General features: G+C 43.3%; 1 protein-coding gene across 7 annotated transcripts in view; it reads right to left on the bottom strand.

Moving 5' to 3' along the window:
* rbms3 (RNA binding motif, single stranded interacting protein) overlaps window positions 1-18,320 on the bottom strand; it is a 314,380-nt gene that overhangs the window by 68,089 nt on the left and 227,971 nt on the right. For all 7 annotated transcript variants that reach the window (XM_051955312.1, XM_051955307.1, XM_022198395.2 and 4 more), the window contains one exon: window positions 12,677-12,756. In XM_051955312.1, coding sequence (XP_051811272.1) covers window positions 12,677-12,756 — 80 coding nt within the window. The remainder of the gene's footprint in view (window positions 1-12,676; window positions 12,757-18,320) is intronic.

The raw sequence follows: 18,320 nt of genomic DNA, 5'->3' as shown, positions 1-18,320 counted from the left end.
TCTTTAGAACAGGGCTGGGTGATATAACTCAAAATTGTGTCACGATGAAATGTTAAATTTCAGCAGATACGGGTAAATATTGATCATTTTTAATGATTTAGTCCAGGAGAAAAAAGGTTTAGTTTGAATTGTACAATTTTTGCCTTTTTATCAGGGTACACAGGACAAAATAATAAATGTACTCACATAAATTAAACAAACATTTATGTCAAAGTGGCTCTGTTATGAGGGAATACAACAGGCTGTTAATGAGGCAGGTTGTGACCATGCTTGGGGTATTTTTATGCAACCAAACTTTGCGTTTTCATTTTTGCTTTTATGGAGATTTGAATGCTTTTAAGTAAAACGTTCTTTTAAACAAATTCCTTACTACTACTGATGAGGTGTCTCTCACAGTGACCAATTTTATTTCCTACCCTGGCATCGCTGATTATGGAATAAAGACCGTCTCCAAAGATGACTATCAGCTATTCCTGGAACACTTGATTTGACTTCCAAGTGTGACGCAGCGACGGGTGCTGCCTCTAAAAACACTGCTTGCTCTGACAGAAAGAGCTGAGACCAAGGGGACAGATAATTTAGTATTTTTACAGCACGGGAGGGACCGTCCATCATCCTAACCCATCCCAGAGCAAATTTTTCTTGTTTTGCGCAATTATAGTAATTTCAGGACAGAGAAGAGCTTGACAATGTAATCCAGTCCCAGCTAACGTCATCCATTCTCTGTACACTGCTTTATCCTCACTAGGGTGGCGGGAGCTAACTTCATAATACAAAAAAAAAACTGTCAACATGGGAATGCTCACAGGAACATGATCACTCATAGTTCACACATAAGGTCAGAGAATATAATTCTGTGCAGCATAGCAAGTAAAAATTGGCAGATTTGTAGCCTTACAGAGACGATAAATTCATCCTACATTATCATTCCTTTATTATTATTCACCATATACGTACGTGGGAGATGGCTTTCGCTTGAACTTTTTATATAACTCAGTAAACGTTCTAGCGCCTCCTAAATGTTTTGTTATCTGACCCTTTCTCTTGCCTCCTGGCAGGTGAAGCAAAACAAACAAAACACTCCTCTTCCAGAAAGTGGCCGCACTACAGCAACAGCACTTACCGCTGTGTAACAAGCAAGACATGAAAAGTGAGATTTGTATGAAGGGTATATCTTTAGGTGCTTCTCCGCTGTTTGTGTGGGCTGCCTGTTTTTTTCGGGGTTTTTTTATTCCCAAGGCAGTGTGTGCTGTTAGCGTGGCAGTTGTTGGACTCTCCGAGGCCTTTAAGCTCGCTGTTTTCCCCCTATTACTTGCGCCCGGTGGGGGGACAGGCGGTTGTATCGAGACGTGGTGCAGCGCAGCAGGGGTGGTCCCCAGATACCACAGATTCATACTTTCCACCTGACGCACAGGATAGAGAGAACAGAGAGCTGGCAATTACCAGACTTCTCTCTATATATACTGCAATCCTGGCCAGCTCCGCTCTGCTGTACTCCACTCTGAAGGCTGTCTCAGGGCCAAGCTGGAGGTAATGAAAGCAACACACTCCTAATGGACTATTGATGTGTGTGTGTGTGTTTGTGACTGTGTGTGTGTGTGTGTGTGTGTGGATGTATGAGAGGAACACAGGGAAAGAACAAAGGAAGGAAAAAGAGACTGTAAGAAATCATTCTGTTGGCGTGCAAGTGTGCTTTCTTTTTGTGCGCGTCGTCTCCGTCTGTGTTTTTTTTTTTTTTTTTTTTTTTTTGCTGTGGCGGAAGAAATTCGCATCCATGTCCGTGAGCTACTGTAAATCATCTAAATAGGCTGAGCAAAAGCAGCAGAAATAAACTAAAAAGTGTGATCCAGCAGTCGTGGTGAGCTGCGCTGCCAGCCGAAGGAAAGAGAGACAGACAGAGAGACACTGTGTCTGAGACATGAGGTCACTGAGAGCCAGGTGTGTTTCCATCGTCCTTCAGCTCAAACACCAGCAGGCAGCGCTCATATAAATACACTCATATATAAAGGAAAAGACACAAATAGCTGCAGGTGATAAAAAAAAAAATGCACACAGGCACCTCGGACACCGTCACAGTAAATTTCACCAAATGGATCGCGTCCCACTCCTACTGATGCTCCGCTGGCAGAGCATGGAAGGTGTGGGTTTTTTTCTTCTCGTGTCTCTGTGTGTGTCCCCTAACCTGCTGGCAGGCAATCGGATGAATGAATGGGTGTTCACTCCTGGAGGTCCGGTGGCACTACAGAAATAACTCTGCTGACCACGGTGACCTCTGCTTGTTCCCACACAACCTGCGTCCTGTTCTAATGGAGGCCCGCGCTCTATTTTTGGGAGCAGCGGCTAGATTTATCTCACTGCCCTCTGTGTCCTGGGACGGTGACAGTGACGTGGCCGGGTGTAACTGATGCCTCCTTTTTTTGGTTGTTTTTTTTCTTACCCTGCTTCCCTGACGCAGACACGCACAGGATATAATCAGTCAGTTCTGTGCATTCAGATGCGACGTCTTTTCATTTATCTTAAAACATGCCAGAGTGGACAAAAGATAGAAAGCTGCCGTGGATCATACTCGCGTGTTGTGATACTTTCATAATGAAAGGTGCAGGAGACAGAGAGGAGTTGACCAGTGAACCACAGAAAGCAAGCCTGCTGAATTGCTTGCATACCACTGAGACCTTGGAGCATGATTATCCTCCTCAGCAAACTTAATCTTCATTCTGGAGGACGGGCAGGCTGGCCGGAAGGCTATGAGCTCAGCGACCTACAGTATCTGCTGAGAGGCCGAATATTATTCTTTGCAAAAGAAATGCACAGCCTCAGGCCCTGCATTAGATTAGGTTGACTGATAGCTAAAACCTGGAATCTAGGGATCCATGAAGACGACGTGCACATCACAAGCCCTGTTTTTTGTTTTTTTGCTGTGGTTATATTTAGGGAGAAGAAGAAAAAAGAAAAACGAGGCTGTTGCTTGTGACTGCTTGTGACCGAAAAAAATCTACAGAAACAAAAAAATTCTCTCAAATATCATAATAACTATTATGTCCTTCAGCAAAACATTCAGCCAATAATTGGTTTCCCCAACTGGGTGCTGGAAACTAAACAACTTTGCTCAATAATAGATGGACATGACTTATGTGATGTATTTTTTGGAAGTCTTTAGTGATTTCAGCAAACTGCAAAACAATACCTTTCCATTGTGTGCTGTACATGAGACCACAACATTACACTTCACCCCTTACTGGAGACTGGAGCCTCACAGAGGATGACTGCAGATTAACCCCCAGCGACTTAACAAGATTAAGGCAGCCCTCTCACTTGAATGCAGCCGGTCTGACAGCGGCTGTGGGGGAACCTGGCTCAACTTTTGCTGCAAGGAAATGTAATCTGGCCAATCACACACAGCAACAGAGCACATTCCACACTGATTACTTTGTAACGTGAATGTTGTAATTCTACTGTTTACCCTGCGATAAAAATGATCACCAGCACGATAACTTTCAAGAGTTGCAAAATCCAGGGTGTTATAAATTGCTGTGTGGTATTTCAGCATCTGATAAAACTCTAAATCCACGGGTCTATTAGCTAAAAAGGCCTCTAACCTGTACCTGAAACAACAGCCAACACAGTCCCTGGCATTGTTTTAATACACAGTTATTGTGTAGTTCTACTTCAGCACAGTGGTACTTGGAGGAAAATGCAAATGTCAGACTGCCAATATACTCACAGTGACAATGAGAACATGATTGTTTCTGTGCAATGTTACGTCGAACACATTAATCTGAACGCTTTTCTTACTTACATAGGCCTCATTTTCCATCACTAACCTAAATCAAAAGCCTGCCTAACAAAACATAATTTACTCTGACACAAGTTTGAAAAAAACTTTACTCATAAGACAGAGTTTGTTGACATGAAGGCTCCACATGGGCACAACAAAATCAGGGCGGCACAAGAGAGAAAAACAAACAAGAGGACATGGTCATCAATATCCCCCGCCACATGTGATGTCTATGAGTCTATATCCAAAATAGTGATCAAGGGCCATAACTCTGTTAAATATTATCGCACAGGTCTCATTTTCGAACTTGATCAAGGTGTCCATGGTGTGAAGCTACACACTAAATTTCGTAATCCTCGCTGTAACAGTTTCCGAGAAAAGCTGTCCCCTTCATGTCGGACGGACGGACGCATGGACGGACGGACGAACACACGCATGGAAGCACGAACGGACGGACGGATGGAGGCCAAACCTATATCCAGGGATGGGATCAGTAAGTTCCGATTCCAGTGGAAAGTTGTTGACGGGGGATGCGGCGGCGGCGGCGCAGCGACGGCGGCGCAGCGACTTCCAATCGCTGGGCTGTTTACAATCGTCGTTAACAAGCTATCGTTAACGTCGTTACCATCTCGCAGGAGTATCAGCGACAATAAAGTGTTCAAACTTGAAATGAAATCAGCGGAAATCCGCGGAAAATTCCCATCCCTGTATATCCCCCTTTTCCACTTCGTGGAGGCGGGGGATAAAAATGACAATTTGGTTGCAAAGAAGACATGTTTAAAGACAGCTACTATGTCTTGGAACATTTAAATTAGTACCACAACCCACTGCATGACAAAGGCAAAGTCAGATGTGAATATTATTTAAAGCAAAAAAAATTTTGGGATTACACCATATGAGAAAGGTCTGAATCAACTTAAAAAAAAAAAAAAAATATATATATATATATATATATATATATATATATATATATATATATATATATATATTCAATGCAGATGCAAAATAACTGCAGTCATTTTAGAATAATTCATTTTTTCCAAATAGCATTATTCCAATCATCTGGTTCATTGCATTATATATATTGCAGAAAAATTAAATATAGCAACATCATTTTTTTCCAATAGCATATACTACCACTGTTAACATCTTAGCATGCTAGCATGCTAACATCACTACCAAACTTGACATTGGTGCTAATAGCTGCTAACTAGCTAAATGTGCAAATTAGCTAAATATCGACAACCGTTCTTCAGAATCAAAGATCTAACTTTTAAACCTTCACAGATGTTAATAAAGTTTAAATTCTGGGGACCATGAATGCCGTTAAGAAATTTCAGTACAATCCATTCAGCGGTTTTCAAGACATTACACTGAAAACCACAAACGTCTACCTCAGAGTGCCTCATCAGCTCATTTAGTCATGAAGAAATATGTACTTTTAATAACTAGACATGCTTCAATTTCATTAACATTTTACATTTAAGAGCCTTTCAACGTCAAGCCTGAATTAGATTCGGACCTCGCTCTGCTTTTATGTATGAAAAACAAAGGCCTACGGAACAAAAAACTTCTGTCGTAACTGTCAGCTGTCCACACTGTTAGTGAATCCGCAGCATAAAAGAACCGGCTGAACACATGTCAAACAAAGAGGAGAGGAAAAACGTTCTTCATAAATAAAAGCCGCCTCTGGTGCACTTTGCTCTCACTATTACTGTGTCCACTCATCTATATACAATAACACAGATGAGCGTTGGCAGGTATGAGCAGAAATGAGTGTAATGTGTAGAAAAGCGAGCAGAGAGGAGGGCAGCGAGTGTGGAGAAAGTGAGCGATGAAAGACAGTGGCGGCTGGGAAGATAAAAGGGGATGAGAGGGAGTATAAAAGCAAGGACAACAAAAAGTACAAGGAGAGGTGTGAGCAGAGTGAGAGGGAGGAAAGATAGAAGGGGATCAACACGGTGGACAGCTGGGCCGGGGTCGCCGGGGTCAAGCTCAGGAAGCGGTCACACAGTCAATGTCATCCTTTCATCTCATCTGCTGGAGATGCAGCAACCTAAACTTTGCTCAAATTTAACCTTCCAAAAGCACAGGTTGATCCAACTTTCATTGGGCTCTCTTCTGCTCCCTACACCACCCATCACTTTCTTCCCCTCTCTGCCCTTTTCCATCTGTTCTCTTTTTATCTTCCTCGCTTATTCCTGTCACATTTCCTCGGCTCCTAATCTATTTCTCTCCGTTGCTCCCCCTGCTTATATTTCTCTCTATTACTCTCCCTCGTTATGTATCTTTTTCTGATGGTAACTCACCTTCGTTCCGTCTCCCTCCACATTAGATGTGGTTGAGCGGAGAGCAAAGTCAATCGTTCCTGTCTGAAGCCCTCCAGGAGCCAGAGCTCCTCTTCTCTGCCTAAACAAACTTTGAAGCCAATCAAAGGGCTTATATTATTTTCCGCGGAAGAGAACTGCAGCAGGTGAATACTTTATATTTTGGTGACAGATCCACTCAGAGCGGCTCCCCTCTCCTCCTCCACCTCCTCCTCTCTGCTAACCGTTGGCTTGGCTCATGAATGATACAGTTCAGTGGCAAAACAAACAAAGCGTGACAAATCCAGATTATTGTCTGTAGGCGAGATAAGGTTATAATGAGAAAGTGCATCGGGGGAAATTGATCCTTTTTCAGGAAGCTGTCTGATTTACTGGGGATGCCAATAATAACTTCCTGTGTGTCCTGCCTCTAATGGGAGGCGGGTGTCAGAGGTGGGGTGGGGGGTGGGGGGGGGGGTGGAAGGTTCAGGCTAGGAGGACAGATTTCATTATGATGCAATATCCTGAGAAGCGCATTTGAAAGGGGAGGTTTCGCGGCTAATAATTATCTGTGGCCGGGCGTATTGAAAAGCTGTCTGATCGCCAGTGACGATCACAAACAGAGACAGAAATACGGCGAGTTTGCACCGGGTGACAGCAGCAGTAAATGAATTATCAATACATAATGGATTTGACCTTTTGTTTCTGTCAAAAAAGGGGAAGGAAAACATTAGCTACAAACAATTCACAGATCAGCACCCGCACATGACACGCAGATGCATCATGGGAACCACGTGCCTCTGAGTACTCGAAAAGGCAGCTGAGACGCTGTGACAGCCAAGCCAACAACCTACTTGGCTGCACGTTAAATCTACACGCCATAGGGGAGAAAAATGGGCCTGCCGACAGGCCAGTTATTAGCCAGGGGAATGTGGGAGGGATGGCAGAAATTAACATAGATTACTCAAGTATGACTGACAGTTTCAGAAGGGCTTTTTGTGACTTACCAAGTGATTTGGGACTTGCCTTAATTCAGCGAGGGACGTTTTAATACTGTGGGCTGTCTCTGCTATCTTGGCACCGTTGCCTTGGTGAGGTTGCCAACAGGGAGGGAATCTTTTTTTTTTTCTTTCTTTCTGCAACAGCACCCCCAGCAACAGCTCCCCCACCCTCAGTGGCACAGGCCTTGTGCTCTGCAAATAATGATGGGAAGTGTTGGTGGGCCAGCACTTAGGGTTCAGGGCAGTCTTTTGGGTTGTACTGTGCTTTATTTAAAGGGTGCCTGCCAAACAGTGGCCTCTGTGAACTCTGTCTGGCATTAATTTGACAGATGTGGAGGGTCTGGCTGTCATGTGGATCTCTGACAGATCAGAGGAATAAATCAGACAACTGGGATTTTAACTAGTATTATCATACACAACCATATTCATATGAAATTGGGGTATTTTAGATGTGAAAGGCACTGATGCTTCCATAAGCATCCATAGAGACGATGACTATTACTGTACACCTAAATGGATGTTTTATGTTTAACACAGTACTCTGAAACTGAAAGACAAAACAAGTGAGAGAGTGTGAGTGAGGACAGGCAGGGATAGTCGCTGTGGTTTAAAAAGTAATTGTGAAAACAGATGAAGTTAAAGAGAGAAATGCCAGAGTGCCGAATGGAAAAAAAAAGAAGGAGGAAAGCTTGTACATATTGCATGTTTCCGCTTGGTTCCATCTCCCAGGGCCACTGTGGCTGCTTCCTGATGTGGTTTTCATTATTTATCCAGCATCTATTGGACAATATTGGAGCCGACTCTCAGCTCTGCTGCCATATTGGCAGCATGACAACGGAGCAAGCAACAACAACGGAAGTGAAAAGGAAGGAGCTGTGTTGTTACTGCACATTCAGTCTGGGCTGAATCTCTGTTTGCACAGTTAGACGTTCAAGCAAATGCTAGATTCATTAAAGTCTGGTGCTGTCGTTTTTCCAACGCTCAGCACTGCTTGTACCTAGCCCCTCTGACAACACACCTCAGTGTTTATTTAGCTGTCATTTGACTGTTTACAATGAAATTCAGTTAAATCGCACAAAGGGCTGTAATTTGCCGGCAGGGTTCAGCATGTGCACTGTATCAAAGGTTATCCATTTTCTTTGTGCCACTGCAGACATTCAGTATGGTATGTACATGAGATTACTCACCTGCCAAAACCAAACAATGGCTAATGTATCTCCGGTTCGAATTACATTTACCGTAGGGTGTCATCTCTAAGCTGTTTAATGCATTGTGGGACGAAGGGCTTTAATCAGCGAGGCTCGGTGGAGCCAGCGGATTAAATCACTTTTTATCTGCGCTTCCTTTGACTTTCCCAGTGCTCAGGGTTGCAGTGTAAATCATAATGCGTCCCTGTTGGGCTCACTTCAGTATAGTTTATTGCTGTAGTCACATTTCATAAATTCTATTTATTTGGTGTATTGAGTAAATCCATATCCACTAAAAACAAGGATAACTCTTTATTCTCACATGCAACTGCAAACCTGATCTCAGGAAACAGGATAACGTGTAAACATGAATATTCTGCATCCATCTGTGAGTGCGGCCTTTCACACATGCAGTTATATGTGCAGTATATGCCTCTGAAAATTAATATGTTTGCATCCATATCTGAAATGACATTCAGTGTGTGTATATTTGGGCATACTGTACACGTATTTCATCCCAGTGCATGGGCGGTGCATGTGTCTGAGTTTGCCTTTGTGGGCGCATGTATGCACGCTCACAGCCGACAACAGCGACAGGGAGAGCGGCTGCCGCATTGCACAGAATAGCTAAACAGCTGTAGTGCTCCATCAGGGCTATCGATCATGTCCCTCTCTCTGAATCACAATCAGACGTGGGCAGAGCAGAGCGGCTGGAGCAGGCCTGGGTGACTGGCTTGTTGGACGACTGCTACGCACCTCTCATATCAACCAGGACTCACCAAGCAAACCTGACCTGGATGGCTGATTAGATGCATCTATATGCAAGAACCACTGTGCTTATTTCTGGAGAACTTGCTGGAATACACAGACAAGTATTCAAGTTCCTGGCGTGCGACATGTAGCATAAGAGTCGCTAATATTTAATGTATCTAACACTCAGTTTTAAGGGATCTGAACAAGAAATGATAGAAGATGGTATTAAGAGAGATCCAAAATGCATTGCTCTACATATTGTATCTAGACAACGCAAATATCTGCAACTCATAGAACACTGCATATGATTTCATTAAAAACAGTAAGAAAGGGGAAGCGGTTAAGTATCATTAGCTGCCATCTGCTACCATCTCTCACCAGTGTACATCAACTCAATATCTCATGTAATCACAAGGAAGTTAGATGTTATTACATTAAAATTTAACCAGGAAGTGTATGGAAGCTGTCCATGGCGCTATTAGCTGCCATCTGTTAGCATCTCCACAATTCTCTGCTCTGCTCCGCGTCTTCCTTCTCCCCGAGCCACTGCGTTATCTGTCACATGGCGACTTCCTTTTCGTTTGTTTTCCCATGGTCAGTTGCATTTAACAGACGACCTGGCACCTGACATCCACATATTTACTTCCTGGTATGGGACAGCAAGGTTACAACTCAATATCCTTTTTGTATCGCCACTGGACGCACCTGAGTGGAGGAGGGCAGCTATAACAAGACCAATTCTCATCATACACACACCCTTATGCGCGCGCACGCACGCACACACACACACACACACACACACACTCGTGCACATATCCACGTTTCTTGACACAGTGTGATTGAGTGGCTAAGCTGGAAATGCAGAGGCTTGTCAGATATGGGCTGCAGAGGATTGGTGAGTAAGCGTGCTACATTGAGAAGTGCGTGCATGTTGAGTGTTGCTCTTGTGTGCGTGCTACCGCTGCATTTTTGTGTGTGTTTGTGGGTTACGTTTAAATGCTAAATACTGCTGAAAAAAAGTCCCTCATTAGCATTATATGGATGTTGACATTCCATTCAGGTCAAAGTTAGTGGTGCGTGACCATATTTGTGCTTATGTGGTTTGTGTGCGTGTGTGTCAAGGCTCACACAGTGTAGTAGTCATGGTTGTCACACAGGCGTAGCCGTGCACGTGCATACATGCGTGCTCCTACTGTGCTGTGTGTGGTGGGAGCCCCCTGGGGGGTGCCGCTGAGCTGTCAAAGCAGAATGGATGAAGAAGCTGCCCTGCATAGCAAGGGGCTCTGGGGAAATACCACCAACATGACACACACACACAAACAAACACACACAAACACACATAATAGAGACTCTGTCAGCACACGGCATGTATGCGCTCTTGCTTTGAAATGCAATAATTTGAATATGCACGCATGAATCCCAACACAGAAACAAATGTAGCGAGAGCACTTGCACGCAACCACATACACAAACACACAACTGCAAAAGGACCGCTCGCTGCCGCTGTGAGAAGCAGACACTGCCCTGGGGTCCTCCACATAGGAACATCTGATTTTGATAACAGAAGAATGTCCAGAGATCTCCATGTAGCAGACAGCAAGTCAACATGGACAGTGTCAGGCAGGAAAAACGGAGACTGAAAAAGCAGACTTCCTCAACCCCCACCCTCTTATAAATCCAAAACTCAGGAAAAAGTATCAAAGTAATGACACAGAGAGACAGTATTCATCATTATTTATGAATGGAACATCTGAAAGACCGTATTCTGGAACTGGAAGCGCACCAGTTAATATAGACTTTGATTACAATTTAGATATTAGCTCATAAGTTTTAGTCATTATTCATATCAGCATTACTACCATCCCAGTCACCAAGCCTAATATCCGAAATCTGGAAACAAGCGGTCATTGCTGGTCCGACAGGGTTAGAAGCAGACAAATTAGTTCTGCAGATTTTAAACCATCCACACTAAGTTGCATGCAGAATGAATCTTACTGACATTCCTGGTGCTTACTTTCAGTTTTGCTTGGTTCATATAATCTAGACAGACTGTCAGCCTGTTTATAACTTGTCTGCTCGTCTTCCTGCTTGTGCTTCTCGCCTCGTCAGGCTTTGTTGCATTTCATCACGCTCCCAGATCTCTGCAATTACTTTGGTGACTACAATGCTATCATAACTGAGAAAGATGATGGCAAAAACCGCAAAAATGAAACCCAAGTTGCAATAAATCACAAGGATCCTTTGAAGGGCTTGATTACGGTGCGCTTTACCTCAAATCACTGATGGCAACAACACAAGAGCAATAATAGCTTTCGCAGCAGCCAGTCGTGTCAAGGGAAGATTTCACAGACCCTTTAGAAGGGACCATAGTAGCACCGAACCAGAGCAGACCTTGTAAACTTAACCATTCTTAATTCCACAGAAGGATTTCCTCGATCAGGGCGGTAAATCTCCATGCTTGGCACAAGCCTGAACAATCCATTAACAATAATAAAGCCCGAGCAGCAGGGAGATAGACCCTTAAAGGGGAAGGTCAGCCTGATATTACAGCTTTAAAGGTTTCCTATTACGGCTCAACTTCAATATAACCACTCACCTTGCCTTTAATGGCTGCTGGCTATGCAGTGGCTGAGCACATATGGAGATTCTAAATCCAGTCTCTCTGAAATATTACTGGATAGTGGAGAGCGATTTATGGGTCTGTTTCTGTGCCGCCGGTTGGAGGTTGGAGGTGTGAGTGTTGTTAATAAAATTGCCACAGTGGTGAAGGAGATCCCCCTGGTATCGCCCTATCTGGCCCGCGAGCCCTGCTGGGATGCACAGGAGACTGAGCGCTGCAGCACCTGGCCCCAAAAGTGCTTGAGCAGCATTTTTCCTTCATCCTGGCCTTTCCCTCTGACACTTTCTTTCATATCTTTACTCCCCTTCCAACTCACTTTTGTTTTTTTTTTCCCCCACTGCCACTTCTCGACACCCCAACTCCCCCTGGAGACTTGCTCTGTTTTCAACATTTCCAAAGCTTTGTCTCCTTTACTTTTTGGAACTGTGCTGTGGACGCCGACTAAGAGAACAATTCCTGTGCTAATACAAGACGAGGCACAATCTTGTCTCTACACGTGTCTCCGTTTTGTGACACTCTTCCTTTCACCCGCTCTTTCCCCGCCTGTTTTCTCCTTGGCCACTGTCGAGGGTGACTGCAGGAAAACGGGAGATAGGAAGGAGAGAGGACACTGCAACAGAGAGTGGGAGCAGAAGAGGAAAGAGGGGAGAGTGCAAGCTCTTAAGTAGATTGCAAAGAACAGCGCAGAGGCATGAGTGTGAATATTAAGAGGGTTTTCTCCTGCCCGAGAAGTTCCAGCCTGCAGCAAGAGCACCACCAGGGAGGGGAGAGAGATGGTGACAGAGTGGGGAAGAGAGGAAGAGACCTATAGAACCGTCAGCTATTCAGCCACAGCCGCGACAGTTAGCTTCAGGTGTCAGACATCGCAGTGTACACAATCTATCAAGCTGTCCAGCAGATCTGAGATGAGGAATTACCATAATTGAATTAGAAAGGTGGTTTCCTATTGCAAATGTGATGATTTTTTTTTTCCAAGAAAGAAAGAAAAAGGGGTGAGAATAATGTAAAGCAAAGGAAGGAAGGGGGAGACTCACCTGGAATGCCTGGCGGGGTTTTCAGGTACTTTCCATTGAAATGCTGTATCACTACTTCACACTTCTCTGTAGACTCCATCCTGCAACGAGAAGTGACAGATGAGATTTAATTTGAAAATATTTACTGTGTGTTTGTAGCAAAAGTTGGAAAATGACAATTCTACAGACATAAAAAGTCCTGTTTTTGGTAAATACACTGGATTGTTGTAACTATTTCACAATCACAAACAGATAACAAAGCCTGTTTCCCAAATATTCTGTGTTGTCTTATTGTTTACACCTTTATTGGATGTCCATGCAACTGTAACAACTTAATTTCCCTCTCGGGGTTATAATAAAGTCAGTCTAAGTCTAAGAGAAAGGTGCCATTTGTAAACAAAAATATATCAAGATGAGCATCAGCCAACAGAGCGTAATGCTGCACTTCTTTCCATTTTGGATTTTACGCACGGAGCATGAGGTTAAATACTGCCACAGATGACACATTTACAACAATTACAATTCACCCACAACACTCACAGTCCCGCTGTCTGGTTAGCATCAGTCTTTTCATTGTAAAAAAAAGTTCGGTGAGACTATCCAGAGTCTGTCTGTCGATCTGCTGCGGAACGTCATTGTCTGCATGAGTCAGAAGTTCATAATGAAATTCAGGGCTTTCAGGGGGAGACTTGTTATGCAGCCTTTCTCTGTGCATAATAGGAAGGTAAAGGATAGAAGGACGGAAAGATGTAGCAACGAGTAGAAGATGGTAGACATGAAAAGGTATGAGAAGGTAGAATTTATGTGCTCGTGGATGGTAATCATTGTGATATCCACAGAATACGGGAAGCTGTCTGACTTGTTCTCCATTTTCCCAGCCACCGGATCAAAGACTGTGTACAGGCCAAGCAGTCGACCAGCAGGGGGGCTCTGATCTTTCACATCATAAGCCTACAGACACTAATGTCATACACGCATTCCATCAAAACACGATGGTAAGTTTATCAAACCCAGAACTGCACAAATGTACTTTTTGTTGGCATCCACACCCACCTTTTATCCTTCTACTGCGATGAGAAATGCAAACTCGTGAGGGGATTAGAGCAAGTTACACTCCGACTCCAAACCTTTAGCCTTATAAAAGACAGATAAGCCGCACAAACATGCACACACATTTGTTATGTTTTATAGAAGGAGCAGTTTTACAAATTGGCAAACCGCTTATTCTCGCTGAGTGTACGTGGGTTAATGCATTTTTCTTGGCTGGGGGCGGTGACATCCTGGAGTCCTGCAGAGGCCGTGTTTCCATATAATTTGAAGTGATTTTTTTTTTAAATGTTGCAAAAAACCTATTAAACAGCACGTTTGAAGGAGGCTTGTTTCCATTAACTGTATTGGAGCAAACAAACTAGCCTGTTTAGGGTCATTCAGTCTTCAGGAAATGTTTTCAGTCATAAAAAAGTTATTATTTGTTATATATCAGCCGGCACAGGTCATGTTTCATTCTGTCTGGAGGCTAAAACTATGAAATAATGGGAAACAGATGATCAGTCAAGTGAGTTAAATGCTCACTGTGCCAGAACTTATTCCAAAACTGTGTTTCTATCTGCCATTAAGCGCATCATTTGTTTTTTGAAAAAGCAAAAAATTAAATCAAGCAGACATGAAAGCTTTTTTTTTTGAAATTAGAGATTTTTTTCCACCCAAATTTTTCCATGTCCATTACCTTTTTCTCACATCATGCACATAAAAACAAGCTATGGAAACACAGCTACTGATAAGGCCATAAACCAAGGGAAGTTTTGGTTTTTGTGCATATGTAATATGTTAATCACAGGTGCCAGTAGCTTTCTTTATGATGGACGTAGCCAGGCTTGTTTTTCTCCACTTTTTCCAGTCTTCATGCTAAAGCTAAGCTAAGTTTATGGTGTTTCAGAACTGCTTCAGAATGGCTGTTTGCCCACACTGGAAATCAAATGTGCAGTCACTGTTAATATCATATAAATACTGTACATTACTGTACTTCTCCGGGCAGTCTCTCTTGGGAGACACTTCTTGCTGCATTGGGTTGAACATAAAACTCAAATAAAAATGCCACAATTTGACACCAGAAAAAGGACGGGCAGAGGCACAAAGCCCGTCTCCTGTTTCACCTCCACACAGCTGGACCGTCGTGGCGTGAAGTGGGTGTGAACGCTGGATTGCTGCTTTCGGAAGGCTCCAGCCAGTGTTTTGACGCAGACACCTCTCCTCTGACATTGAAAAGGTGTGTGTGAGGGGGAGGAAGAGGCTTTCTGATGCTACCTGACCATCCAACACTCAGTTCAGACACACCATAAATCCTGCTTAAGCGCCTCCAGGCTGTAACTTCATATTTAACGGACAGATATGACAATGATATCAATCTTTCCATCTAACTTGCCGCGAGAGAAAATAACTACATTTCCCAAAATGTCAAAGTATTCCTCTAACTTAAAATAATTTCCTCTGCTTTAATTTAAAACCAGACTCTAAGCTATGCAGAGTTCACATCATCACGGCAGCTTAGCTGCCTATATGAACTCCAGCTCCTCACAAATGACTATATTTAGACTTTTAATTCGTGCAGTTTAATTGATTGAGCTGCTTCAACACATCAACCAGAGTAAACCTGCATCAGTCAGAGGATTTGCTTCCTTTTCCCTATGCAAAAAGTTCAACTGTGTTAAATCACAGCAACATATTGAAAACAAATATCCTCATGCATGAATTTGCACATACAGTGTTGTACATTTATTGCAGATCCTCTTATGTGCACAAAGGACTCGGTTAAAATGAGAGCATTTTAAAATGCAGGCTTGAGTGATTGCCGTGCCTTCATGGTAATATGCTCCTGGAATGTGCAGAAATCATTGCATTCCAGATTCTCCTGCTTTGTTCGCACTCACCTCCTAAAATGCTCATATCATCCTGTCAGCCTCTCACTTCTCTGTCCTCTGTCTCTCATCCTTCTGCTATCGCTACCTCCATCCTTCTTTTTTTTTTTGCCATAGCTTCTTTATCGCTCTCTCTGTGCCATCCATCTTACTCCCAGCCCGTCTACACCTTTTCTTTTTGACGTCTCTCTCATTCCTCCCCGTCTTTCAGCCTTGGTTATTTCCTCCATCTTTCACCGTTACCCTCACTCTCTCTTTGCCCCATCTCTCTCACTTTCCGTGCCCTCCTTTTCCTTCCTTCTCCGTCCATCCTTTTCTTTCTACATTACACCCAATCCACATCAACATCTTTCTCCTCTTTCCTCTCCCCCACTTCTCCTTTTAGAATATGTAATCTTTCACACTTCCTGGCATCATCAATCTCTCACTGACCCCATCTCCACCCTTTTCCCCCCACACCTCCCTGTCTTTTCCCTCTGGAACGCTGATACTAAGCAGCCAGTGCGACTCCGTTGATCAGTAATCAGAACAACCGGCCTTTTAGATTAGTCAAAACACTCAGCTAAGTGTGTATACAGTATACAGAAAGGGGCAGCTATGATTTCAAGCTTTTAGATTTTATTTATTTATTATAATGTCACATCCACAACATGAAAGCCGCTGCCCAGTGAAGACTAAAATACTGACCATCTTGTCATAATGTAATGTTCTGCTGGGCAACCTTGAGTCTTGTCATTTAGGGGTTACTTAGGGGCAAAACAACACCCAATTCAACTGTTATCAGCCCATTAGCATAGCACATAACTCTCATGCATATATAGGCCAGTAGGGGCCTTCTCCTCCTTCTAGCAGGTGCATCCAATCTGATCATTAACAGAAAGTAACCCCGACAACATTGGTGACCTAATGTAAGTGGAGCTTCTTATACCCGTTAAACGAAGCGCTAAGTTGTATTTGAGCCCAAACTATCAGCCGTTTCTTGATCTATCGAAGCAGTTTTGTTGCCTAATCTCAACCAAACACCACGAGAAATAAAGAGAATTAAAACAGAAGTCAAATGGAGACTTACATGAAAAAAATAAAGCTATAATTATGCCTGTTGACTTTGAAATGAACTACCTGAGGAGAGAAGACTGCACAATCAGTCACATTTTTCAAATCGCTTCTTAAAATCCATTGCTTTCATGTGGCGCCTATGACTTTATATTTATGTAAACTGGTGTCTTAATTTATGTACAGTGAAATGCTTTATCTATTACCATGAGTAACTCCGCTTCTTCACTTTTTGTTTTTCCGCTTTTTGATCTTTCTTTTTAGACTGATTGGCTTACTGTAGTAACATGCTCTGCTCGCTTATCCTCTTTTTGCTTTTTTGCCAAAGCACTTTGTAAACTCTGTTCACAAACATGAGCTATGTGAATAAAAGTTATTATATTAGCAGCAGTATTACATGTAGAGATAATGGCATACTGAGCATACTTAAAGGTGGAGAAGGTCCCTATCTCTACATACGCGTTACTGAATCATATAACATTCAAACTGAGGGGCAAAAACTGCTCAGGGATGGCTTGAGGAACACGAACAAGAGCCGCAGATGTGGACAAAACCAAACTACCTAGATCAATATCTGTTTGAGCATTTATGAGATCTACAAAGACAAGTCCAGCATAAAGTAGCCTCACCCCACAAACCACCAGATGTAAAGAATCCAGAGCTAACGTTCTGGTGTCAAGTGTTGCCAGTGGTTTTAATGTTGTGGCTGATCAGTGTATACTTTCATTTCATGGATGCGTACTCATATGTGGCATAAACACAAGCATTTTCTCACTTTTCTTGAGTTCAGAAACTAGCTGTTCAATTCCACATATTCTAAACTGTTTAATACATTGTTTTTATCCATTACTTACTGAACTCCATTTGTGCATGTGCTTTGGTGATTTACGTATAGAATCTGTATATACACACATCCATAATACGCTCTTAGTCGAAGTTCGCTCACAACTACTTCAGCACAGTCCTACAAACATGTCAATAACAGCTCCATAATGCTTTCAGTTTAAGAGGCAGCAAAGTGACAGAGAGACAATCTGCACAAACGCAACTAACCTTTCTTTCACTCAAGCTTAACAACCACGTAGCGCTTATGAAATGATGATTTATGTGGTTATGAACTCCATTATCAAGACAAAAGCTGTTTTGAAACCATTTGTCGGGACGTCTTTGTTGTCCATTTTAAAAGCGGCTGACAATCAAGCTGAAGCGTCATCCTTCCCTGGGATTTATTTTGCAATTCTCTGACTGGAAGCGTTGATGCTTCTTGTGGTGTTTCCTCGCACTCTTCCTCCATCCCACTCACAACCCCACCCAGCTCGCCATTGTTTGCCTCCTCCTCACTACCGTCTCTCTCTGGCAGCATGGTGGGTAGTTAGACAGAAAACAGGTTGGTAGACACGGAGTAAATAAGGCAGACAGGCTGTTATGCAGTCACATGGAAACAAACCGCTCGGCCAGACTGTCTGTCGGTCGGTCTGTCGGTCGGTCATGCTTTTGGGACAGCCGGTCAGTCAGAGAGTCGGGCAGGTAGACAGCGAGGCAGACTGGCTTTTCTGTGTGTGTGCTGCTGGTTAATGGCATCAGGTGCTGCTGTCTGCAATGATTAGTGCTGGGGCTGGAGTAATGGGCTCTGATAACAGTAATGGATCGGCCCACAAACACTTAGCTCAGTTTACTCTCTCTAATGCCCCTCACAG

The sequence above is a fragment of the Acanthochromis polyacanthus genome, chromosome 11 (assembly GCF_021347895.1).
Source record: "Acanthochromis polyacanthus isolate Apoly-LR-REF ecotype Palm Island chromosome 11, KAUST_Apoly_ChrSc, whole genome shotgun sequence".
NCBI lineage: Eukaryota > Metazoa > Chordata > Actinopteri > Pomacentridae > Acanthochromis > Acanthochromis polyacanthus.
This window is presented reverse-complemented; position numbering and strand designations above follow the sequence as displayed.